The 25,254-nt window shown below is 46.9% G+C and overlaps 1 protein-coding gene and 1 long non-coding RNA gene across 5 annotated transcripts in view; one reads left to right on the top strand and one right to left on the bottom strand.

Moving 5' to 3' along the window:
* The window catches only part of DCHS1 (dachsous cadherin-related 1), a 35,514-nt gene extending 23,072 nt beyond the window's left edge, over nt 1-12,442 (bottom strand). Inside the window, exons 1-3 of one of the 4 annotated variants that reach the window (XM_072725744.1) lie at nt 12,294-12,415; nt 7,062-7,133; nt 5,942-6,102 (exon numbers count right to left, since the gene is read on the bottom strand). In XM_072725744.1, the coding sequence (XP_072581845.1) occupies nt 5,942-6,102; nt 7,062-7,098 (198 nt within the window). In that variant the 5' untranslated portion in view covers nt 7,099-7,133; nt 12,294-12,415. Of the gene's footprint in view, nt 1-5,523; nt 5,642-5,941; nt 6,103-7,061; nt 7,209-12,293 lie in introns of those variants that run through there. The other 3 variants (XM_072725746.1, XM_072725747.1, XM_072725748.1) reach the window with 3 other exon arrangements.
* A 439-nt stretch (nt 12,443-12,881) lies between these two features.
* Nucleotides 12,882-25,254, top strand: LOC112910881 (uncharacterized). The gene is made up of 5 exons (XR_003233315.2): nt 12,882-13,445; nt 15,077-15,220; nt 17,092-17,235; nt 21,381-21,553; nt 22,752-25,254. It is a non-coding gene; the product is annotated as an uncharacterized lncRNA (long non-coding RNA).

Raw genomic sequence — 25,254 nt, 5'->3', positions numbered from 1 at the left:
AGGTGTTGGTGACTGAGTGAAAGCAGAATCTGTGCGAAGTTGCCCACTCTGAGAGGTTGGTTCGTTTCCCCCAGTTTCTCACTTCTCACATCCGTGAGGCTTCCTCTCCTGTGACAGCGCTCTCACTAGGCTTCCAATTATCTCCATGCTCTACATCCAATCAACTTTTTTTTAATCTTCCTCTTACTGGGTCATTCTGGAACACTGGATCGCTGATCATTGGCTTTTTGAAGCCCACTCCTCCTGGCTTCACATGGGGACACCCCACCTCTTGCTTCTACCTTACTTCTCTATCTGCCCCCCAATTTCCTATACAAGTTCTTCTTCCTCTGCCCATCCCTTAGAAATTGGTGCTCTGCAGGACTAAATCCTGAGCCATATCCTTTTCTACTCTCCTCCACATTCTGCCTGGGTGATCTTATCCATTCCTGTGCCTTCAATTCAGTTGCATCAATAATTTTTTTGTGTGCTATTTGCTGATGCCTTTCCAATCCAGGTCTGGAGAGCTCTGGAGACATGTGGCCAGCTATATACTGGACTTCCTTCACAACACATCCCTAACCTCCTGAAGTTGATTTTCTTCCTCCATTCTCTATCCCATGAGCAGCACCACCACTCAGAAACTTTCCTTGTTTCCTTGCTTTTCATCAGTCTGATTTCCAGTTAGTCATCAAAACATGACCAACACAATGAAACAGGTCTCAGATCGGTCCTTTCTTCTCTATTTGCACTGCTACTGTCCCAGTCTGAGCACTGTCATCTCTCCTTTTGATTCCTACAGTAGCCCCTAACTGCTCCCCCTGCTTTCTGGCTTGGACCCTCTGACCTATCTTCACCTGACTAGAGCAATCCATATAGCTTTCCCCAAATCACTACTGAAGATAGGATTCTATGCATTCCCCACTACTAACAGCAGAAAACTGCTGCCCCGCTCCAGAAAAAAAATGCAGATACACATACACACAAACTGTGTCTGCAGTTTCTGGGGGATTCATGGACAGTAGGGATAAAACTTTTGGCCTGAAAGATAAAGTACAGCTTCCTTACTATATGAAGCTACTTACTTACTTACTGATCTGAGCCCTGCTGCCTCTCCAGTGCACCTTTACTTTCTTCCACCACACCCTGCATCCCAACACTAAAGCCATCCCCGTGTTCCCTCCCACTCCTTGTCCTATATGCATTCTCTTGTCCTGATATCTCCTTTAAACAGTCTTCCCAAGTGGCCATCTCCTACTCAAGCTTCAAGATCTGGTCCAAATGTCCTATCTTCTGTGGAATGTTCCGTGACTTCTCTCTCCACCCACCTGCAGGAGCCCCTTGTACCCTCTGCTGGGCTCCCACTGCCATTGGTCACACTGACAGTAAACTGCACAGCAGCTCTGAATCGCAGGCTCCTCGAGGGCAGCGAGTTCAGAGTCTTAGCTGGTCTTTGTCCAGCACAGCGTGAGCAGGCACTTGGTGCTGAATGCATGGTCAGAGCCTCATAATTCTACACCGTCACACTCACATGCTGACACAGATAGAAATGTCTGTGAACTTGCCAACTCAAGATGATGGACACAGACAGTGTGAGCCTGTGCTCCTGATGCACTGTAGTCAGGCCTGTGGCTACAGAAGTGTGTCCTCCAGTTTGATATATGAGCTCTGCTACTTAGGACTTCCTGTCCTCCCAAGGGAGTTTCTGACCTCTCACTAACACTTCCAACCCCCATCTCTCCCACCTGTGTGAGGCAATAAAAAGAGCAGGGATTCTAGAGTTTCAGTTATTTTCCTAATCCATATGATTCTGTGAGAATTAGAGGCAAAGGAAGCAGAGAGCTCAGAGCTGAGCATCTGGTAGATGCTTTTTCAGCAGCTCCCAACACCATCTCTGATGAATCCCTTCGTCCTGGTTTCAGAATTCTGGGGTTCTCTGTGTGCACTAAGGCCCCTGTCCTCGGAGACTGCAGTCTGAGGAGCTCATGGAACTGCCCATGGGATAGCAGGTCAGAGGAATTCAGAACAAGGAGGTCTGAGTGAACATAGCTTTGACTGGGAGGATGGGGGTAGAGGCTGAGTGTACAGGGATGGGGAGGATGGGGGTAGAGGCTGAGTGTACAGGGATGGCCCAGGGGCCCAGGTCAGGGATCTAGGCCTAGAGACTGGTTAGGGGTCAAGGGTTAAGAGTCAGTCCTATTCATTTAGTCAATCAGTGAAGAGCAATCTGTTATGGTTGGTGGGGAAAGAACTAATAGTGGGATCAACATATTTATTACTGTTATTATAGTTTTCTGTCTGCCCATCTAGGGACGGAATGTCAGCTATGTTGAGGGCCAGGATTGTATCTCATTCACCTTTGTGTGTAGCACAGAGCATGGCATGTGATCAATACATTTTCTGAATTAAAGGATATATGAATGATATGAGATAAAAGCTCAGGTGAATGAACAGCCTTGAATAGGAGGGATTCAGGCCCAGACAGATGCCCCTTCTCCAACCTGTGTAGACCCTGCCCTCCTCAGCACGCAGCCTGGGTTCCAATGCAAACTCCCCCTGTACAGTCTCACAGTGGACACACAAAGGTACATGCTCACAAAGTCACAGATCCACACACAGCTAGATCCACAGGTGCACAGACTCACATATAGACATTCAACACACTTATACCTATGTAGACAGGGGCTACTTTAACATATATGCTGCCAATACAGATACCTCTCCTTACAGAGAAGCATATTTTCATACACACAGATAGGGATATTCATTCCCATGGAACCTATCCCCCCCCCCCCACACACACACACATACAGGCATACAGACACACATAGGCATGCTTTTTGCACACAGAAAGACAAATTTCTCACAGGCCTCACATGGACAGGCACATTCACATGATACTTGCTCCCCCCTACCCCACACAAATACACAGGCATACTCACATACTCTCTCCCTCCCACATACACAGATAGATGCATTTTCATGTGTGCACAGACACACCGGCAGGCACGTGCACACACACTCCCAGACCCACCCACACACAGGCATGCTCTCACACATGCTGCTGGGGCACTCGTGGTCAGCTCTGTGGCTGCAGCTGTGACCTTTAGGTCCCTGGGGCCTCTGTCTGGACTGTGCCTCACCACTTCCTGCTCCAGAGCTTCCAGTTCCAAACTCGCACTCCAGACTCTCTCCAGAGACCGTCTCATCCTCTCTCCAACTCTCCTCTCAGCACCATCTCCCCATCTGTCCAGTGCTTCTCACTGCCTCTTCCCCAGCACTTGCTCCCCCTCCCTGTTCCTGTCTCTTTCCCTGTCCAGGCCTATCCTGTCCCTTTCCCCAGATCTGGCTTTAGGTGTCCACCTGTCTCCTGCCCAGACCTATCTTCTTTCTGCCCCCAGATCAGTCACTTCTCTTCCACCCAGTTCTGCCTTGCTGCATGCCCTCACTGTCCCGGTCCTGTTGCTCTGTCCTCTGGCTCCATCCTGCTCTCCCCCTCTAGCCCCACATCTGGGCCTCTGGAACCACAGCTGGTTCTCATTAGGAGGGGGAGGGGCGAGGCTGTTCATTGGGGCCTGCAGTGTGATGTCAGTCCTCCCCCCACCACAGCCCCTGTGTCTACAGGACCCCGGGAGCAGGGGAAAATGGGAGAGGAAAGAGAGGTGGGTTGGGGGGAGTGGTAGGGGGGCCATAAGGGAAGGGGGTGCTCCAGGAGGAAGCAGAGGAGTGGCGGAGGTACAGAAGGGAAGCAGGCTAGGGGAGCTGGCACCGCCCAAGCCTCCACCCTCAACTTCCTGTCCTAGGGCCAGGGAGGGGCAGGGACCAGAAAGACAACAGGGTGGGGGGTGGTGGTACTAGAAAGGCAGATTGGTGCAGAAATGGCAGAAGAGGAGGGTAGCCTTGGTAAGCAAAGGGAGGGCCAGGCATAAAGGGGAGAGGACAAGACTGAGAATGCTGGTGGGGGGGGGAGCAATACTGCAGGAGAGTGCGCTAGTGTGACAAAGGAGAGAGCATGTGTGGCAAAGGGCAAAGGGGAGAATGATCCAGTTACTACGGAGATGGGAGCTAAGTCAGAGTCAGGCAGAGCTAACCTGGAGAGGTGTGGGGAGATAGATAGAGGTGGGAGGCAGAGCTGTGTTCGGGGGCAGAGAGGAGAGGAGGGTGAAGCAGGAAGGGAGGAGGAGGGAGGAGAAAGCACACAAACTGGCTTTCAGGGTATCCTCGAGATAACATAACGCATGGGAGGGCTGTGTCCTTCAGTTCCTAGGAGCCACTTTAGGGAGAGGCTGGGGACAGATCTGAGTGGAGGGAAAGTCTCTTCCCTGAATTTTTATGGTGTGCTGGGCTCTATGCCAGGGAGTTCACAGACAGTATCTCATTTAATCATATCAACCCTGTAAGGAAGGTGTCCTGCCTTCCACTGAGGAAACAGGCTTTGCAGGAAACAACTTTCCTGGGTTAACACAATCCCAGTTTGATCTGAAAGCTATGCACTCCATGCTGCCTGGGATGCAGGGAGAAGGGAGAGATGGAGAAAGGGAGAAATGACAGGGGAGCTGGAGGGAGGGAATCCTAGTAAGACAATGGAGACCTGAGGAAGAGAACCCACGGGAGGAGGGAAACCAGGTATGAGGTGTCTGTGACAGCCTAGGTCAGTACCAGTGGGACCAAGAAGACACAGATAAAAGAGGTGAGACTGACAAGACTTGGCCACTAATGCTTCGGGAAAGGTGAGGGAATCGAAGGGCCCAGACTGACTTCCAGGGTTATGGCCTGGTTACTACAGTGGTGCCATTAGGATACCACAGAGGAGAGAAGCCACTTCTCAGGTGCCCATCGGGAACCCCACATGATGATGTCCCAGGCACAGGTGGATTTGCAGGTCTGCAGCTTAGGAGAAAGGTCTGGGTTGGAGATAGGGATTTGGACAAATCCAGGGGTGATGAAAAGCATGGGTATAGAGACCCATCAGCTAGGATGTACAGAGGAAGAAGAGTCTGGGGCAGTACCCTAAGGAGGAGTCACATTAGGGGGCAGACTGAGAAGACTTTTCTTCTTGGAGGAGAAAAAGGGAGGCAATATCACAGAAGCTAATGGAGGGAATATTTCAACAATATTGAAAGGGAGGGATCGATAGTGTGCAGGACTGCTGAGACTTCAAATAGGATGAGGGCTGAAAAGTGGCCATTGATTTTAGCAGTAAGGAGTTCACTGGAGATTTGGGGAGAATAGTTTCAGGAGAGTCCGAAGGGTGCAAGCCTCCTGCAGTGGGGAATGATAGAGAATAAATCAACTAAACAACTCACCATAGACCAGACGTCAGCATAGATTGATTCATCAATACACACCACACTTCTACAATAGGGAGCCAATATATCACAGTAGGGCAGGATAGGATAGTGGTGAAGATGTGGACTCAGGGGCCAACCAATTTTTTTTTGCCCAGCTTCACACTTTCTAGCTGTGTCACCTTTGGCAAACCACTCAAATTTCTCAGTGCTTCTAGTTCTTCATTTATAAAATAAGGGCAATAAGAGTACTCACCACACTGTGTTTGCAGTTAGAACAGTGTCTGGCACACAGTTCCTGCTTTGTAAGTGCACAGGCATGATTAAGAAGATGGGCTCTGCTGTGAGGCGGACTTCAGCGCAAATTCTGACTCTGCCACTGACAGCGTCGCCCTGGGTGAGTTGTTCAGCCTTTCTTAGTTTCCTCCTCTGTAATGTGGGGATTAAAATGCCCACTTTATATGGTTGACAGGAGAGTTAAATGAAAGAATGCTACCAAAACCTCAGCACTCATCTGGCACAGAGTGAGGGCTCAGTAAATATCAGCTGCTACTGCTGTATGCCAGTCACACAGAAAAACCATCAGGTAAGTGTTATTTCACAGATGAGGAAACTGAGGCTCAGGGGGTAGCAGAGAGATGTGGGACACGGCTCCAAAGCTAGTGCTTGGTTACCCTGGATTGCTTCCCTGCTGGAAGGCTCCGAATGCTCTGATGAAGGACAACAGGAAGAATTCTGCCATAGGAGAGGAACTCTGGCAGTGGGCATGGAAGGTCAGGTGGGCATGGAGCCAGGTGGTGAGGCAGGAGGAGGACCAGAGGATGCTTGAAGGTCTCTAGGAGACAAAGAGAAAATGGGGAGAGGCAAGCTCAGGACATGCATGTGAAATGATTCATTAATTGATTGATTCAACAAGTATCTATTGAAGAGAGGCCAAGCATCAAACTAAGCAGTAGAGATAAAGCAGTGACTTGGACAGATTGGACTCCTTGCCTTTGTGGTGTTCACAAGTAAGGCAGGGAAGGGCACAGAAGGATGAGGGAGCAAGGGATGTTAGTGACGGGCAGCAAGGGCCTATTCCGAAGGTCTGACCCTGACAATCAGAGTCTGGGCTGCAGAGGAGGCTGGTGAGGCTGGAGTAAGCAGAGGAAGTGAGAAAATAGCAGCAACCCAGAGAAATTAAGAGGGAAGCACAAGTTTAGAGTAGTGGGAGGCTGAGGGGCAGGAGAACACAGTAGAGGGATAGAGATGTCGGGAGTAAAATTAACTAAGTTAACAGTTGAACACTTAACAGTAGTTTTCTTTCTGAATTCTCAAACAGCTCTCTTAATGTTGCCTCCATTTTCACCCAAGAAAAGGGGAGCTCAGAGAAGCTAAGGTCACCTAGGTGGCAAATGATGTAGAGGGGTAGATCAAAGAGGTAGCCTCTATCCTTCTCCTTTCCTCCTTCCCCTCCTCCTTCCCCATCAACCAAATGAGTGGTGCTATCTAGGCTCTGAGAGAAAACAGCTCCTTCTATGAGCAGCTTAGAGAGAGAAACATAAACAAGGACATTCTAGTGTGCCAAGCGAACACAGAGGGGCATCCTGACTCAAGCTTGGGGGTTCCAGATTGACTGATGGGAGGAGGTGCCCTCTCACCAGAGGACACAGGAACTGAGTAGTAACCCCTCCCAAATGTCAGTAGTTGAAATGCCTGGGAGTCAGAGGGTTACCCAGGAGACATGGACCCTGGAGCCCAAGGAAAGGCAGGCAGCGGGAAACCAGGAAGAAGATGGGATCCAACAGCACATACCTCTGGGAGGGGCTTTTGTTTGCAGGTCCCAGGGCATCAGAGAGTCCAGTCTTGCTTCTGTTACCAGATAGGCTGGATAGGGAAGAGGAAGTGGGCACAAGTGTCTGGGAATCTAATATGGGGAGGGGCAGGGCCAAGGGTGCTATGATTTGGGAGGGCCCAGCGTGGGTGTGTGTGAGGAGTGTTGGAGGGAGAAGCAGCCTATGGCACCTTCCTTGCCTTCCTATGGCAAGGAAGGGGGACTCGTGGAGCAGAGCGGAAGGTGGGCACTATAGTGCCTTGTGATCTAAGCAGGTCACAGCTTCCTCATTTTCCTCTCCCTCTAGGAACCTCAGTAAGCACCTAGCCCAAAATATTTGGATCTGTGAATTTCTGGTGCTCCTTGAATAATTGGCAACTGAATAAAAGAGAAATAAAGTACAGAGAGGGAGAGGAAGAAGAGCCAGGAAAAGAGAAGCCCAGGTGAAAGGCAGAGAGGAGGGCATAGGGTGAGGAAGGATAGTTTGTGGGAGAGGGGAGTGGCAGTGTCTCCAGTGGGATAAGTGGGTATGTGTGGAAATGTCTCGACTATTTAGGCTGCTGAGACCAGATGTCAGTGTTCTAAAGAGTGAATGAGGGTGAGGCATGTGCAGTGAGAGGCCTCAGTTATTCATTCATTTGTTTATTGCCATGAATGTGAATGTGGAGGGCCCCTGGGGACATTAGGAATATAATACACAACTCTGCCATCAAGAGGCCCCAGCCCAGTCAGAGAGACAGAACAGGGAAGAGGCAATGATAACAGGGAGACAAGAGGATCCCAAGTCTGCATGGTGGAGTCAGGAGAGGCAGGGTTTGAGACTAGATCTGAGGATGGGAAGGGGCTAGCCAGAGGAAGAGGGAAGAGAAGGGCTTTTGGGTCAGAAAGCAGAATGTGCTAAGGGCCAGAAGCATGGAAGAATCCAGTATCTCTGAGGAACTACAAGGAATTCAGTATGGCTAGAACTTGCAATGTGAGGAAGGTAGGGAAATGAAGATGAGGCTGGGGAGTCTGGGGGGAGCCAAATCATGAGGGATCTCGTAAGCCTCAATAAAGTAGAGAGTTCACCCAAGACAATGGAAAGACACTGCAGAATACTGAGCAGGGAATACATGGCTGGACTCGCACTTGAGAGAGAGCCCTCTTGCTACAATGAAAAGAACAGATTGGAAGAGGGAAGAATAGAAGTCTAGGGAGACGATTTAGGAAGCTCTTGCGGTAGTTTATGTGGAAAGATGGTGAGGTGGGTTCAGTAGCTAGGCCATGGAGCAAAGGGAATGGGATGCCAGAGAGAGCTGGAAAGGCGGTAAGACCGGCAGGTTCCAGTAACTTTCTGGGTTGGGAAAAAAGACATGTGGAGAAGGGATTGGCTGCAGTTAATTTCTGGATTTGTAGCTTGATCATGAGTAGAGATGGTGATTTGGGGGAGGAAGGAGTGAGTTCAGATTTGGACATTTAGGGGCTTGTGAGCTATATGGCAAAGATCAGGTAGGAAGCAGATATAGAGGTCTGGAGGTCAGAAGAGAGGTCTGGAAGAGGTAGATATTTGGGAGTCATCAACCTATGTAGGTGATAATTATAGCTTTGGGAATTAATGAGATGGATCATCTAGAGGAGTGTAGACAGTGAGATAATGAGAAGATCCAAGCCAGAACTGTAAGGAATGGTACATATAGGGGCTCCCCAAAGGAGCCTTCAAAGCAGAATGAGAAGGAACAGTGAGGAGGAGCTCTGGGAGAGAGATACATGGACCTCATCCTACTGTAATTATCTGTTTATCTGCCTGTCTTTTCCACCAAGGTTTAAACTTCCTGAAGGTAGGAGTAGTGTCTTCTCTCATAGTATCCCCATCACCTAGCAGTGTCATTGGCACTTGAGAGCTAGAATAAAACGGTGGCTAAGGAGCTATAAAACAAGAATGGCTCAAAGAGAAAAGAATGGTCAACTATGTCAGACCATGCCAAGGGGTCAAGCAGTTGAGGACTTGTGAAAAGAACCTCTAGATTTGGCAGGTGAGACGTCACTTGCTCTTAGGAGAGCCATTATCCTGGGAGGACAGGAGTAAAGGGGAAGTGAGAACAGCTCCATGCAGAAGACCCTTTCACAATGAAGCAAAGGGAGAGATCACTTTTCAGACACTCCTTAGCCAATCTTTGTCCCATTTTCCTTGAGCTCACCCATCCCACAAAGTCTCAACACAAATTCTCAACCACACCAAGTGGTTGGTAATCCCCAATGAGCACTTAGCACATAGGGGATTACCAAGTTAAGGAAGGCAAGGGAGACTGGAGGCTCTGGGTGTGCTCACAGGAAGAACAGATATAAAGGGAGAAACTGGAGACATGGATTAGACATAGCATAATTAGTTGAGTGAGGTCAACATGGAGGCAGGAGGGGATGGATGAAGTAGTTTTATATAGAAGAGACACCTCTTTGTAATTACAGGAGAGAAGGAGAAAAGATTGAGGAGAATGCAGATAAAATTTGAGGGAGAAGGCAGGAAGCTGAGGGAATTCAAACTGGATGGCCTCACTTTTCTCAGTGAGTGAGACCAGATTGTCTATTCTTATTGCCTCCCTTTCCTTTAACCTCCATACCCCTTCTGCCACCGAGCCCTGCTGACTCCGCTGCCTACACAACTCTTGAAACCACCTTCTTCTCCTTCTCTGCTGCCACCAGTCCAGTTCAGTTAGCATTCTCCCTTCCTGGCTTCCTGCAACAGCCAACCATCCTCCTTTTCAGATCCTGCCCTTCAGTCTCCACAGGGTCAGACTGGTAGTTCTAAACCAAATCGGATCGTATCAAATGATTGGGCGATTCTCCATTATTTTGGGGTCAGTCTTTTTCCTATGACCGACAAGAACTGCATGATCTAACTCTCTATCTACTTCTCTTAGACTTTCTCACCTCTCCTCACATCATGCTACTAGTGCCAGGCTCACTGGGTTGCTTTACCTCTCAGACATACAATACTTGTTGCAAGTGACTTTTCCATGCTTGCTCCCATGGCTTGGAATATTCCCTACCCAATCCACCTCATCTCTACCTCTCCTCTGCTTGGCTGACTCCCTACTTATCCATCAAGTTTAAGCTTAAACTTAAATGTCACTTCCAGAAAGCCTCTTCTGTCCCTCCTACATTGGCTTAGTTTTCCTTGCTGTGTGCTGCCATGTTACAGCACTCACTTGATCGCCTGTAAGCTCCATAAGGGCAAAGAGCATTCACCCTTGTAATGCCAGCACCCACACTGCCTGGCACAGGGGAAGTACTTAATATGGGTTTGCTGAATGAATGAACCAGTGGACTAATTAGTCTGCTGTAAACAATAGAGTGAGGGACGTGAGGTTAAGGGGTACGAAGAAAACAGAAAACTTGTCACCTATTTATTTACGGAGAGCCAATTGAGGGTGGAATTTATATTAGTATCACCTGGTGTGGTTGAGAATTTGGGATGAGACTTTATGGGATGGATGGGCTCAAGGACAATGGGACAGAATGGCCAAGGAGCGTCTGAAGGGATACTCCTGGGTGTGTAAACTGGAAGGAAAGTGCAAAGCCAGAAAGGGGAGGATCAGGAGAAAGCAAAGACGTCAAGGGCAAGAGGCCATTGTGAGGCTGAAGGGTAAGCATAAGTATGAGTGAGGGCATCTATCTGAGAGCTGGAAGGACATAGGAAGCTATGGGCAGAGAGTGGAATGGAGGAGTTTACAATTTTAAAGATGGACCAGCTCTACAGAGTGGTCTGGGAGAGAAGAAGATAACAAGAGTTAAGGAGCTCAAGAAATGGTGAGGCTGGGATATTAGGACACTTAGAATCATGGCAGCTTAGAGGGTGAGGGGAAGACTGATCAGGTCTCCAGTTTTCAGGGAATAAGAGGTTAAACCTGGGAAGTCTGTGGATGCGAAGGACTAATGGTGTGAGCATCATAAGTTAATGGGAACTTGTCCAGGAATTGCAGCTCGCTCCTGGTGCATTCATGTCACCTGAGAGTGTGTCTCCTATGGGTTGTACAAGCGAGTGTGTGGTAAAGGTGATTGCAGCCCAGCCTCCTGTTAGTGTCAGGTCTCTGGGGCACCTGCTATATACAGGCAGCTTTGGTGAAGTATAATCTAGGTGACGGGTTGGCTGGGAAGGTGTATCCACCGGATGTGCATTGCTGTGCCAGTGTCTCCAGGGAGGTGCTGGCAGTAATAGTGTCTCCCGACAGTGATCCTGTGGGAATGTGTTGGCTGCACCAATTCTGCCGTGAGCGTGTGTTTTCCTGAAAGCATCATCTGTAGGTGTATGTTGTTAGCTCTGACAGTGCTTCCTGGGGGTGTGTGATGGCATCTCTTGTGGATGTGTGTTGCCTAGGACTGTGTCCCTTGTGGGTTGAGTGGGGCTATGACTGTGTCCCCTGTGAGTATTTGAGGAGCTGACATAAGTAACAATATTTTTCTGGCCTCTGACCCCATGGCTGCTGTCCCAACCCACGCCACACTGAGTTCATTGTGCTGCTAGAGCTCTCGGTCCCCACCCCCTCCACGTGGGACCAGGCCTGTGGTGACCTCCCTCTGTCCCCTGAACAAGACTGTGATCTGCGCATGGTGGACACCCACTCAGAGCACCAGCCTGGGTGACCCACCTCCACTGCAGGCTTTGCCTGTACCTCCTCTGTTTCTCGTTACTTCTCCTCCTTAGTTTCTTTGTCTCTGTCTCCCTTCATCTCTGTCACACACCCATCCTCCACATTCTGACACATGGCTCCCACGGAGGCAGGCGGCACACACACACACACACACACACACACACCCAGGCTGGGACGTGCTCACCATGACACACGCTCCTCCCGACCCACACACCCGCGGAATGACACGCACATGCACCCACCACCGGACACCCCGCGCTGACACGCAGCGGCCCCCCGAGTGGCGCCCGCACACCCCGCACCCCGCCCGCACCCGCCCGCCCCCGCGCCCGCACCCTCCCCCGCCCCCTCCCCACTCGCGCGCCGCCAGGCGCCCGCCTCGATGACACACGCACACAAAGACCCCCCGGCCCTGCCCCCGCGCTCGCGCTCACGCTCGCCTCGTCCCGCAGGCCCAGGCCCCCCCTCCCCCATTGTCTCCGGCTCAGAACAAAGCCCCCGGCTCCAGCGCCGCCGCCGCCGCCCCGGAGAGGCCACGGGCCGGGCGGGCGCGGCCGGACGGGCCGGGCGGGCGCGGGCACTGACCTCCGCGCGGCGCAGGCTCCCTCGCCCGGTCCTGGGGCGCCGTCGGCCGCGGTCAGCCCCCCGGGCAGCGCCCGCCCGCGCGGGGCCTGGGGCCGCGCATCGTCCGCCGCCGCCGCCTCCGGGCCCGCGATCAGCTCCGGGCAGCGGCCGTCGGTCCGTGCGCCCCGGGCCGTCGGTCCGTCCTGCCCCCGCCGCCGCCGCCGCCGCCGCCGCCGCCGCCGGGGCGCCGCCTCCTCCACAGCCGCCCCGCGGAGGATGCGAGAGTCGCCGCCGCGGCCCCGCGCCCCCTCCCCTCCCCTCCCCTCCCCTCCCGTCCCCTCCCCTCCCCCGCCCTCCGCGCGGTAACCCGAGCCCCCGCCCCCCCGCCCCCGCCCGCGGAGCCCCCGCCCCCGCCCCCGCCCCCGCCCCCGCCCGCGCTCCGCGCCCCGCGCCCCGCGCCGCGGCCGCCCCAGCGCCCGCCCGGCCTCCCTCCGCCCCTCGACTTCCCGGCCCGGGTCCGCCGCTCCGGATGCGGCCCCAGCGCCGCGCGGTCCTCGCGTCCCGGTGCTCGAGCCTTCTCCGGGTCACTTCGCCCGGCCCCCTCCTCCCATCCCGGCCTCGACATCCTCTGCGTAGTCCCCTCCTTCCATTTTCCTCCCCAGCCCCTACCCCCCCGTCGTCCGCTCCGCTCCCTCACCGTCCTGCTCGCTCGCTCAGCCCTCCTCCCCCCCCCTCCCTCCGTCTCTTCTCCCTTTCCCCCCATCCTCTTCTTCTCACCCCTTCTCTCCACCCCCATTCCCATCCCCTGCCGTCGGTCCCCCCCTCCCCCAGCCTCCTGTCTATCAAAGTCTCCATCTCCTTCCTTCCCCATCCCTTCTCTCCCACCGGCTTCCTTCCCCGCCTCCCTGTCCCCTTCTGCCCTTCTCATCTCCTTTCCTTTCTCCCCGTCTCCTCCTCTTCTCCCTTTCCCCCCACCTGCTCCCCATTCCCTCTGTCCTCCGTCCTTTCTCTGGCCTCCTCTTCCCCAGCCTGTCCTTCCGTCTTAATCTCCCCATCCCCTCCTAGTTACTTCTGCTGATCTCATGCTCTATCCCTGTCCCCGTCTTCGTGCCTCGGCTCTTTCCCTCTCATCCTTCTTTCATCCTGAGTTTCAGGCTAGAGAGTGGAAGGCAGGTATTGAAAGGAAGACTTTGCGGCTGGTGGTCTAACTCAGGGTATAGTCCCCAGACAAGGAAAAATGAGATGGAAGCTGGGCAGGGAGTGGGGAAGGGGCTTGCGGGTCAACAAGGGAGACAAAATGGGAAGACCTGAAATCAGAGCTGGGGAGTTTCCAGGAACTGGAAAGGTTTTGGCCCTCCCCCCCCCCTTCTGTCCTCCCTTATGACTGTAAGTAGGTCGTGAGCCCAAAGGTATTCTGAATTTGAGAGGTGTATAAACGGTACGAAGAAATCAGGAAATCAGGAACTTCTGGGAAAAGAAGACAAAGGTTCAGTTCAAGCAGAAGGGGGTGTGATTTTTGAAAGGAAGGAGTGAAAGGGGCTGGAGTCCTTGGAAACATCCAGGTTTCCGACTTGGGTAGGTGGGTGGATGGTACTAACTTTCACTGCATTAGACAAAAGGAGCAGGAGTAGCTTGCAGGGAGGTTATGTAGAAAGATGATGACTTTTGACTTGGGCTGCTGACTTTGAAGTGCCTGTTGGGTAGGTAGGTTTGTAGCTTAGAAGAGTGGTCTGGGATGGGTATAAATATTTGGGAGTCATCTGCAAATACCGTATAAGCTTGAATATAGGGTGAGGTTTTGCTTTTTTGTTTTTCCAAAATCTTCCCTCAGGAAAGAGGGAGTAACCTTATATTTGAGTCCTTACAAAGTTTCTCATATTACAGGGTTTGCTCTCATTTATTTTGAACAACAAACCACTGGATAGGGCAGTATGGTATGGTGACTAAGCTTGTGGACTCTGGAGCCAGGCTGCCTGGTTTGGGGTCCAGACTCTGCCATTTACAAGCTTTGTGGCTTTTGAAAAATTTCTTGTCTCTGCCTCAGTTTTCTCATCTATAAAGTGGGGTTAAAGGATTAAATTATTTAATATATATATATATATATATATATATATATATATATATATATATATAAAGTACTATGTACCCGGCACAGAGGTGGTGCTCAGTAAGTGCTATCTTTACTTTTTGGGCAAGATCGATTAATCTGAAATGTCCTCAACAATGCTATCTTGGATGCTTGTGTAGGTTACTTGCCACAGAATCCATTGTCAAAGAAATTTAACACAGCTTTGGTAACTATTCCTGGTAGTATGACCTCATAACTGCATGTGCTGGATGTCTCTAAATATGCTTTTTAAAGATTGCTTTAAAAAGTAATACAGTGTACTTGGGAGGGGCTTCTAGGGTGCTGGAAGTGTTCTATTTCCTGACCCTAGTGATGTTATATGAGTGTTTCACTTTATGACAATTTATTGAGCCAAACACTTATGTCTGTATGAATGCTATGCTGTATGAATGTTATCCTTTAGTATGACACCATTTTAAGGGGTACCTGGGTGGCTCAGTTGGTTAAGCATTTACCTTCTGCTCAGGTCATGATCCCAGGGTCTTGGGACTGAGCCCCGCATTAGGCTCCCTGCTCAGTGATGGGGAGCCTGCTGCTCCCTCTCCCTCTCCCTCTGCCCGCTCACTTGTCCTGTCTCTTCTCTGGCTTTCTCTATCTCAAATTCCTAAATAAAATTATTTTTAAAAGGCAATAATACATTAAGTGATTTTTTGAGGTCATGAGCATACTCTTGCAGGATGCAGGCCAAAAACCAAATGGCCCTTGTGACTTGGGATAAAGTTTCCAGTGACTGAATCATATGTGGATTCAAATTGTGCTGTGTCCTATCCCAAACTCTTCACTTGGATTGGAGAGGAGGTTATCCATTCTGGAAAAATAGGTAAGGTGGCTAAAAGTGACACTGTTTTGGAGACGCATGTTAAGATTAAAAGACACTGATGCATGTTAATGCATAAAATTGTTTACTGAATTATGAGAATGGAATAAAGCAAATTTATAAATCAATATTTATTTTATATGATAATGAATTTAAATATATGAATATATGTGTAGTAAATTAATAGAAATAGACTTCTGACTATTTCAAACCTATCCCTGAAGGTATAAGTTTTCAGGTCAGTCAAAAACTTTTTGGATTTTCTCATTGGGAAAATGAGGTATCACTTTAGGTTTGGGTTGCCTTATATGGTAAATGTGACAAATGGTAAGAGAATGTAAGGGAGTGCATATGATTGCTCAGGGGCAGCATGTACATTGGTAAGGGAGGGGTGTTTAGGACAGATCCTGAGAAGCTCCAACACTTTATGGTTGGAAAGAGGAGGAACAGCCTTTAAAGAAAAGTGAGGAGTGGCCAGAAAGGAAGAGGAAGAAAGGTAGGCAAGTGGAACCACTGAAGCCAAGGGACAAACCAAGAAAGAAGTCACAAAGCAAGGAGTGGTCATAAAGGTTGATTGACACAGAGGAGGCCAGAGGGGTAAGGACTGGCAAGTATCTACTGGGCTTGGCCAGAGGTAGGCTGCTGGTGACTTTGGGGACAATGGAATAGGTGGAGTGGTAGGGATGGAAACTAGTCAGCACTCAGTAAAAGAATGAGCAAGGGCTGAAGGACTGAAGACTTAGAGTGCAGGCTGCTCTTATTTTTTTTTTTTTCAGGCTGCTCTTTAAAGAGACTTAACTATATGTAAGGAGAGAGAGCCATAGCAGGGGGAGGGTAGACAGGTATTTTAGGAGGCCAGAGTTTTTCAAATGGGAGAACCTAAATGTATTTTCTTGCTTCCTTTATCTACTGAAGACATATGCAAATGCCCACTATATGCCAGTTTTATACTTCAGATACATAGTTAAGATATGACTAAAAAGTAAGCTGTGAAGACAGATCTGCAAATTGGCACTGGGGAGTATAATGACAGAGGAAAGTATGGGATTATGGACATAGAGGGGATTCCTCATCCAGCCCAGGGTTGGGATGTCAGCCAATGGTGTCACAGAGATGACACTGGAACTGGATCTTGTAGGATGAGAAGAAGCATAGCACACGAAGAGGCTGGAGAAAAGACTTACAGGAAGAATAAACAGCAGCACCACATTAAAAAATCACAACAACATGAAATAAAATAGTTTTGGTCATGGAGGTTGGTATATAGGTAGTAGTGGTGGTGGTCCTGGGTAGATAGAGTTAGCTGGAGTATAGGGCATATGGGCTAGTGTGAAAGGAGAAACCAGGAAAAGTAAATGGGGCCGAATCATGGAGGGTATGATACATTGTACAAAGAGTCCAGGCTCTGAGAAGCCATGGAAAGCTTTATTTCATACAGAAAATGAAATGGTCAGGTTATGTGACATCAACATCATTAAGGCTGTAATATTGAGGCTCAAAGGAGACCAAATAGAAGTTAGCTTCAATTGCCCAGCTTACACTGTAATGAGAGAATCTAACCTAAGTGGTAATAGGATTAGAAAAGAGGAGTAAGATGTGAGAGAGATTACAGACTGACTAGAAGGAGTAGTGACATAGGAGGATTCTAAGATGCTTTCCATGTTCTTGGGTCATATAGTAGTGATATTATTCATACAGTTGGGGAAACAAAGGAAGAGCAGGTTTGTGAGGAGAGAGATAAGATCATGAATTTGGTTTTGGAAATGATGCGTTTAAGATAGATGTGAAATAGCCAAATGAAGATGTCTAGTAGGTGGCTGAATATAAAATTTGGAACTGAGAAAAGACTGTTGAGCTGAGGATAAATATTTCAGAGCCACCAGACTAAGGAAGGATGTTGTGTGGAGCCATGAGAATGGATGTGGTTACCTATGGAGAACATGTAGTGAGAAGCGGGTCTGTCAAGGGGTGAGTGACAGAAGATTCACAAGAGAGATTGGGAAGAAGCAACTGACAAGGTAAGGATTGAACCAAGAGAACATTGTCTAATGTATTATCATATAAGTCAAGGAAGGAAGTAATTATTATTTTTTTTAAAGATTTGTTTATTTATGATAGACGTAGACAGAGAGAGAGGCAGAGACACAAGAGGAGGGAGAAGCCGGCTCCATGCAGGGAGCCTGACGTGGGACTCGATCCCGGGACTCCTGGATCGCGCCCTGGGCCAAAGACAGGCGCTAAACCGCTGAGCCACCCAGGGACCCCCGGAAGGAAGTAATTATAAGAACAAGAATTGTCAGCAGAGTAAAAATACCACAATAAGATGTGGTATGACAGGTTTCCACTAGATTTTTGGAATTAGGACATAGTTGATGATCTCAGTGATCAAAAGAGAAGAGGTGTAGAACAAATCTGGAGGCAAAACACTTCCTGATATCAAACTATACTACAAAGCTTAGTAATAAAAACAGTAAGGTATTGACATGAACAGACAGATAGATCAGTGGACAGAATAAAGAGCCCAGAAATAAACCCATGCATATATTGTCAATTAATTTTCAACAAAGGTGCCAAGAATATATATACGAAGGAATGATAGTGTCTTTAATAAATGGTAGTGGGGAAACTGGATGTCCACATGCAAGAGAATGAAACTGGACCACTATCTTACACTCTACACAGAAATCAACTCAAAATGAGCTACAGACTTGAATGAAAGACCTGAAAACCTTAAATTCCTAGAAGAACTTCACAGAGAGTAAGCTCCTTGACTTTGGTCTCAGCAATGATCTTCTGGATTTGACACCAAAAGCCCAGGCAACAAAAGCAAAAACAAACAGCAAGGGGAACCATCAACAAAATGAAAAGGCAGCCTATGGAATGGGAAAAAATATTTGCAAAACACTTATCTGGTAATGGGTTGATATCCAAAACATACAAGAAACTCATACAACTTAAAAGCAAAAAACCTATAACCTAATTTAAAAATGGGCAAAGGACCTTAATAAATATTTTTCCAAAGAAGACATACCACGAGGTCATGCTCAACGTCCCAGGACGTCTGGATCCCAGGACTCCAGAATCAAAAGATGCTCAACGTCACTAATCATCAGAGAAACACAAATCAAAATCACAGTGAAATATCACCTCACACCTGTTAGGATGTGTATTATCAAAAAACAAAAGAAAAAAGAGATAACAAATGCTGGTGAGGATGTAGAGAAACAACGAATCCTGTGTGCTGTTGGTGGGAATGTAAACTAGCATGGCCACTATGGAAAACATGGAGGTTCCTCAAGAAATAAAAAATACAACTGTCACATTATCCAGCAATTCCACTTCTGAAGGAAATGAAATTATTATTTCAAAGAAATGTCTGTATCCCACGTTCACTGCAGCAATATTGACAAAAGCAAAGACACAGAAACAATCTAAGTGTCTGTCAACAGATGAATGGAAAAAGAAAATGTGGTATAGGTAGATAAAATGTTATTTAGGGATCCCTGGGTGGCGCAGCGGTTTGGCGCCTGCCTTTGGCCCGGGGCGCGATCCTGGAGACCCGGGATCGAGTCCCACGTCGGGCTCCCGGTGCATGGAGCCTGCTTCTCCCTCTGCCTGTGTCTCTGCCTCTCTCTCTCTCTCTCTCTCTCTCTGTGTGTGACTATCATAAATAAATAAAAATTTAAAAAAAGACAAAAAATGTTATTTAGCTTTAAAAATGAAGGGAATCCTGCCAATAATGACAATATAGCTGAAACTGGAGGGCATAATTCTAAGAGAAATAGGCCTGACAGAGAACGACCAATACCACACTGTGGAATCTTTAAAAGAAAAAAAAAGCTCATAGAAACTTGTAGGATGATGGTTACCAGGGGGTGGGGATGGGAGAAATGAGGAGAGATTGGTCAAAGGGTGCAAACTTTCAGTTAGAAGATGAATAAGGTCTGAGGATCTAATGTACAACTTGGTGACTATAGTTGATGATACTGTATTGTATAAATGAAATTTGCTAAGAGGAAAGAAAGACAGAGAGAAGAGGAGGAAGAAACCAGGCCACAGAGAGAGGAGGAGAGAGTGGAGGTAAAACTGTAAAGATAGTGGGAGAGCGAAAACGTAATGGCATGTGAAAGAAACCCAGTTGAATTCACTGAGGAAAGAAGGGTAGATTTTTTTGGCCCAGGATACCAAACCTGGGAGACGACTGACAAATGGAATTGGGAACTCAAATACCATCAAGAGTTTCTCTGTGTCTCTAGTTTCTGTTTTTCATTTTATTTTATTTTGCTTCATTTTTGCCTACTGATTTAATTTTTTTAAATTTTGGAGTAATTATAGATTTATTTTTTTAAAGATTTTATTTATTCGTTCATGAGAGACACAGAAAGAGAGGCAGAGACAGAGGCAGAGGGAGAGGCAGGCTCCATGCCGGAAGCCTGATGTGGGACCCGATCCCAGGACTCCAGAATCACGCCCTGAGCCAAAGGCACACGGTCAACCACTAAGCCACCCAGACGTCCCTGATTTTAGATTTATAGAAAAGTTGCAAAGATAATATTGAGAGTTCCCATATACCCTTCATCCAGTTTCCTCTAGTGATAACATCCTATATAATTATGATACATTTGTCAAAAATAAGAGGTTAGCAGTGGTACATCACTTTTCACTGAACTCCAGACTTTATTCTGATTTTGCCAGTTTTTTTTCACAAATGTTCTTCTATCCCAAGATTCAATTCAGGATACCACATTTCATTTAATCTTCATGTTTAGTTTACTCTGGTCAAAGACAGTTTTTCTGTCTTTGTTTTTGTTTTGTTTTGTTTTCATGACTTTGACAGTTTTGAAGAGTACTGACCAGGCATTTTGAAGAACATCCCTCAGTTTGGGTTTCTCTTATGCTTTCCTTGTGATTAAACTGGAAAAGGGTACCATGGAGGTGAAGTGCCCTGCTCATTCCATTATATTAGGGAGTACATAACAACATGAATTATTACAGGTGATGTTAACTTCGATCACTGGGCTAAGATTGTGTCTGCCCAGGTCTTTCTCCTTTTTTTTTTTTCTCTTTCCATATTCTGTTCCTTGAAAGTGAGTTTATTTTTCTTTTTTACATTTTTTTAAAGTTTTATTTATTCATGAGAGACACGCAGAGAGAGACAGAGACATAGGCAGAGGGAGAAGCAGTGTCCCTGCAGTGAGCCTGATGCGGGACTCAATCCCAGGACCCCCAGGAGTATGACCAGAGCCAAAGGCAGATGCTCAACCACTGAGTCACCCAGGTGCCCCTCTTTTTCTTTTTTAAAAACGATTAATTTATTTATTTCAGAGAGAAAGAGAGAGGGAGCATGAGTGCAAGCCGGGGGTGGGGAGGGGCAGAAGGAGAGGGAAAGAGAATCTTTAGCAGATTCCATGCTGAGTTTGCAACCCCACGTGGGGCTTGATGCAGGAACTGGATGTGGGGCTCAGTCCCATGACCCTGAGATCATGACTTGAGCCGAAAACAAAAGTTGGACACTTAACCAACTGTGCCACCCAGGCGCCCCTGAAAGTGAATTTCTAAGTCCCATTGTCAGGGAGGAGGAAATTAAGCTCCACCTCCTGGAGGAGGGGAATGTCTGATATATGTTACAATAGGTAGTAATTACTATGTTTGGAAGATTCCTTTTACTTCCTGATGTTTTAAACCAATTTTTAAAAAAGATTTTATTTATTTATTCATGAGAGAAAGAGAGAGAGAGAGAGAGAGGCAGAGACACAGGCAGAGGGAGAAGCAGGCTCCATGCAGGGAACCTGATGTGGGACTTGATCCCGGGACCCCAGGATCATGCCCTAGCTGAAGGCAGGTGCTAAACCATTGAGCCACCCAAGGAACCCCTTAAACCAATTTTAAAATTAGTGTTATATATATGATTAGTCCAAAAAATAGGTAGGCCTTCTTAAACACACAAAAAAATTTCAGAAATCCTGAAAAAAGACTTGAGATGGCCTGGGTTGATTCACATGCCCATCTAGATCAATATTGGGAGCAGAGGCAAGAACACTTAAGAGTATTGCAGTTCCCATTTAGACTGATTGTTTAAAATGCTTTGGCACAAACTTGTCCATTTGCCCAGGGCATGCTTTGGTTCTTTCCTTGGTTAAGTGACCTCTCATTTAACTTTCAGATCTCATCTGAAGCATCACTTAGTCACAGACTTCTTCCCTGACTAGATCAGTCCATATGATGGATTCCCATGGTGCTTGGTACTCCTCCTTGGCAGTGGTTATCACAGTTGCAAGTTTCTGGTGTTTGAATACTTGATTGAATGTCTAAAGACTCCACCAAATAGTCGATCTGGTATGTTCACCATTGTAGCAATGCATGCTATGCCTGCACATAGGTGATGTTCAATCTGTATTTGTTAAGTGTATGCCTGACATGATGGGAACTGCTCTTCCACAATTAAGAAAGGATGTTACTGAGGTAGCAGAATCAGGGACCCACCACTCCGTGAGTACAGTAAGGAGAGGGGGCAGATAACAGGAGACTGGGAGGAAGAGTGAGGGAAGGGAAGGACTAAGGGACAGTTACTTAGAAGAAAGCACCAGGACCATGTTTGATACTGTAGGTGAGGAGCTAATGAGGAGGCATTGGTTGGTGGAGCGGGCCCCCAAGAGAGAGGAGGGACTGAAGAAATAACCATGAGTACAAGCAGCAATTGATCTTTAACAGAAGAGACAGGAAGGCAAGATAAGGAGGATGCAGAATGTGCATATGTGACAGAATTATGGCAGTGGGGAAGAGGGTTGACAGGGTGGGAATTTGAGACCACCAAATGATCTCATTCTTTCTGGAGGGGAGCTGGGGCAGCTGGGGCATGAGAGAGGCAATATGTTAGAGACCTTCAGGAGAGTATTAAAAGAGTGGAAGCACTGTGAAGGGGCTGGTGACCTTACAGGCCTAAAGGACAAAGGAGTTGAGGATGCTAGTGAGAGGGTAGAGGATGCAGGCACAGCCACTACATACAGTCCTTGCTGAAGAAGAGGGGAGGTCATTTTGTGACAACACTGAGGAATGTAGTCTTGTATGACAAGATGGTATGATTCTCAAAGGCTGGTGCATGAATGGAGACGTGGTTGTCTGCATTTGGACTTAGGAGAGCCCTGAGGCTGGAGACTCCTTCCCTCTTTTCTCCAGACATGTGGAAGGTTGTGCAGAAGTGAAGAAGTGCTTAAGCAAAGCCAGCCTCTTGCACAGGAAGTGGAGGCTCAGAGATATATACAGGGGCTGAGAATTTAGGAGGTTGTCATCATGAAATGGAGGTTTCAGAACAGAAAACCTTGGGATGTTGGTCCACCATGGGAAGGGTTAAATGGCAGGGAAACAGTGGAAGGAAAAGCTAACTAGTAGCAAGGAAGGACAGATCAGTGTGGGGATGACCCAGTGAGAAAGGGAAGATGACCCAGAAGGCCTGCCTTGTGAATGATGATTCTTAATGACAGAATGGAAGGCTGACAATTCTTGCTGGCTCTGTTATTCATTTGTTTCTTTTCAGTGCCAGAAGAAGCATGGGGTAGCATCAGTGTTGGTTTCAGACTGCTCCAAGCCTTAGCTCCCTGTTCAAATGCTCATGAGAAGCTGCAATCATCTGAGCTTTTCAGTACAGCCCAGCCCTGGAGAAACTGAGCAGCAGTATTAAAAACTGGCCAGAGTCCAGGATGGTCTGAGTTGGGATCTTCCAAGACCAAGTATATTTTCCAGGCTCTGAAGGACTTCAGCTCCCCATAGAGACTCTAGGAAAGAGAAAAAGGAAATTCCCGATTCCCTCCACAGAGGAAGAGCCAGGGGAAACAGAAAGGGAATGGGATCTAGAACACAGGTGTAGGGATTCCGTGTGGTCTCCTGTCCTCTGGAATGGGAAGTAAAGATCCAATTCTCTGAATTTCAATTCCCGGTGATCAATCTGCCTAAATTTACCAATTTTGTCAATTTAACAAAATTTTATTTCTTTTAATTATATGTAGAGCTTACAACAATTTGCATGGTTGCGCAGATTTTAATTGCTTTTGAAGATTTCTACAATGTGTCCGTTGACTCATTTGAAGTTTAGCTTAGTTTTAGTTTTAATTTATTTGCAGCTGTTTCACTGAAGTCATTTTGGCATGGCTGGCCAAAGTTCAGTGTATTCTAACTTTTTCCTTACTTCAAATCTGTGACTTTTGGGAATGAGAACTTCTTGTGTATTTTGCTCTGCAAGTGTTATGCAATGACTCAAATGTAAAAAATTTTATAAACAGTCATAGTGGATGGGTTCTATCTTCTAAAATATTTTCAACTCCATGATTTGCCTTTTTAAAAACTTTTTTTTGTTCATTGCAATTTTAGTAGATATACAGATATGGGCTGAAGTAGGACTATACTGTATTTTCATACTAGTTGGTAGATGGTATTAATAGTTACTATAATAAGTGACAAAATTAATTACATAAATTCTATTATAAATTCATTAGTTCAAGATAATTATATTAAGATATCATGATGACCGTTGATAAATGAATCTCATGCTGCAATAGTGATATCTAAGAAACGTTTGTAGAATTTCTCCCAGTTTCATTCATATCACAATAGGAGGACTATGCTTTAGAAAGATCTCTGCTTAAATTTATCCTTGAATATAGAGTTGTTATTACCTCTAAATAGTTTTTACTTTGATTTTTAAAGTAATTTTTACGTTAAGTAATTACATATGTTAAGTAATTTTTTAAAGATTTTATTTATTTATACATGAGACACACACACACACACACACACACACACACAGGCAGAGACAGAGGCAGAGGCAGAAGGAGAAGCAGGCTCCATGCAGGGAGCCCCGTGTGGGACTCGATCATGGGACCACAGGATCATGCCCTGAGCTGAGGGCAGATGGTCAACCGCTAAGCCACTCAGGCGCCCCTATGTTTAAGTAATTTTATTGCAGTACAACTTATATGCCATTAAGTTCATCTTTGAAAGTGTACAATTCACAGTGGTTTTTTAGCATATTCACAGAATTGTTTAGTATATTCACAGTGAATTTAGTAATTCACAGAGTATATTTATCACCATAGGTTCTAGAGTATTTTCATTGCCCCAAATGAAACCCCATATTCACTAGGAGTTACTCCCCATTCTTTCCTTCCCTCAACCCCAAGCAACCAATAATTTATTTTCTGTATCTGTGGATTTGCCTATTCTGGATATTTCATATAAATGGAACTATGCAATATGTAGTCTTTTGTGTCTGACTTCTTTCATTAAGCGTGTTTTCAACATTCATCTATATTTTAGCATGTATCGGTACTTCATTCCTTTTAATGACTGAATAATATTCCATTGTGTGGGTATATCATATTTTGTTTATCCACTCATCAGTTGATAGACATATGGATTTTTTTTCCACTTTTGGCTATTAGGAATAATGGTATGAACATGTATATACAAGTTTTGGTGTGTATGTAGCTTTTCAGTTCCCTTGGGTATATACCTAGGAATGAATTGCTGGCATGGCTCATATTGTAAACTAATGGTTAACATTTTGAGGAAGTATTTGAGGAAATGTCAAACTTTTCTACAGCAGCTGCACCACTTTACATTTCCACTAGGAATGTATGAGGGTTCCAATTTCCCTACAACCTCTCCAACACTTACTATTGTTCATCTTTTTTATTATAATCATCCTAGTGGGCATGAAGTGGTATCTCATTGTGGTTTTGATTTGCACTTCTCTAATGACTAATGATTCAGCATCTTTTTTTTAAAGATTTTATTTATTTATTCATGAGAGACACAGAGAAAGAGGCAGAGGGAGAGGCAGGCTCCCTGCAGGGAGCCTGATGTGGGACTTGATCCTAGGACCCCAGGATCACCACCCGAACCGAAGGCAGATGCTCAACCACTGAGCCACTCAGGCATCCCTGTCCCATGGTTATTGAATATTCTATTCTTTTTACCCCCACACTTTTTTCTCATTGCTTTTTAGTTTGGGAAGTTTGTATTAAACATATATTCAAGCTCAA

The sequence above is a fragment of the Vulpes vulpes genome, chromosome 11, assembly GCF_048418805.1.
Source record: "Vulpes vulpes isolate BD-2025 chromosome 11, VulVul3, whole genome shotgun sequence".
NCBI lineage: Eukaryota > Metazoa > Chordata > Mammalia > Carnivora > Canidae > Vulpes > Vulpes vulpes.
The sequence above is the reverse complement of the archived record's forward strand: the minus strand, read 5'-3'. Positions and strand labels throughout refer to the sequence as shown.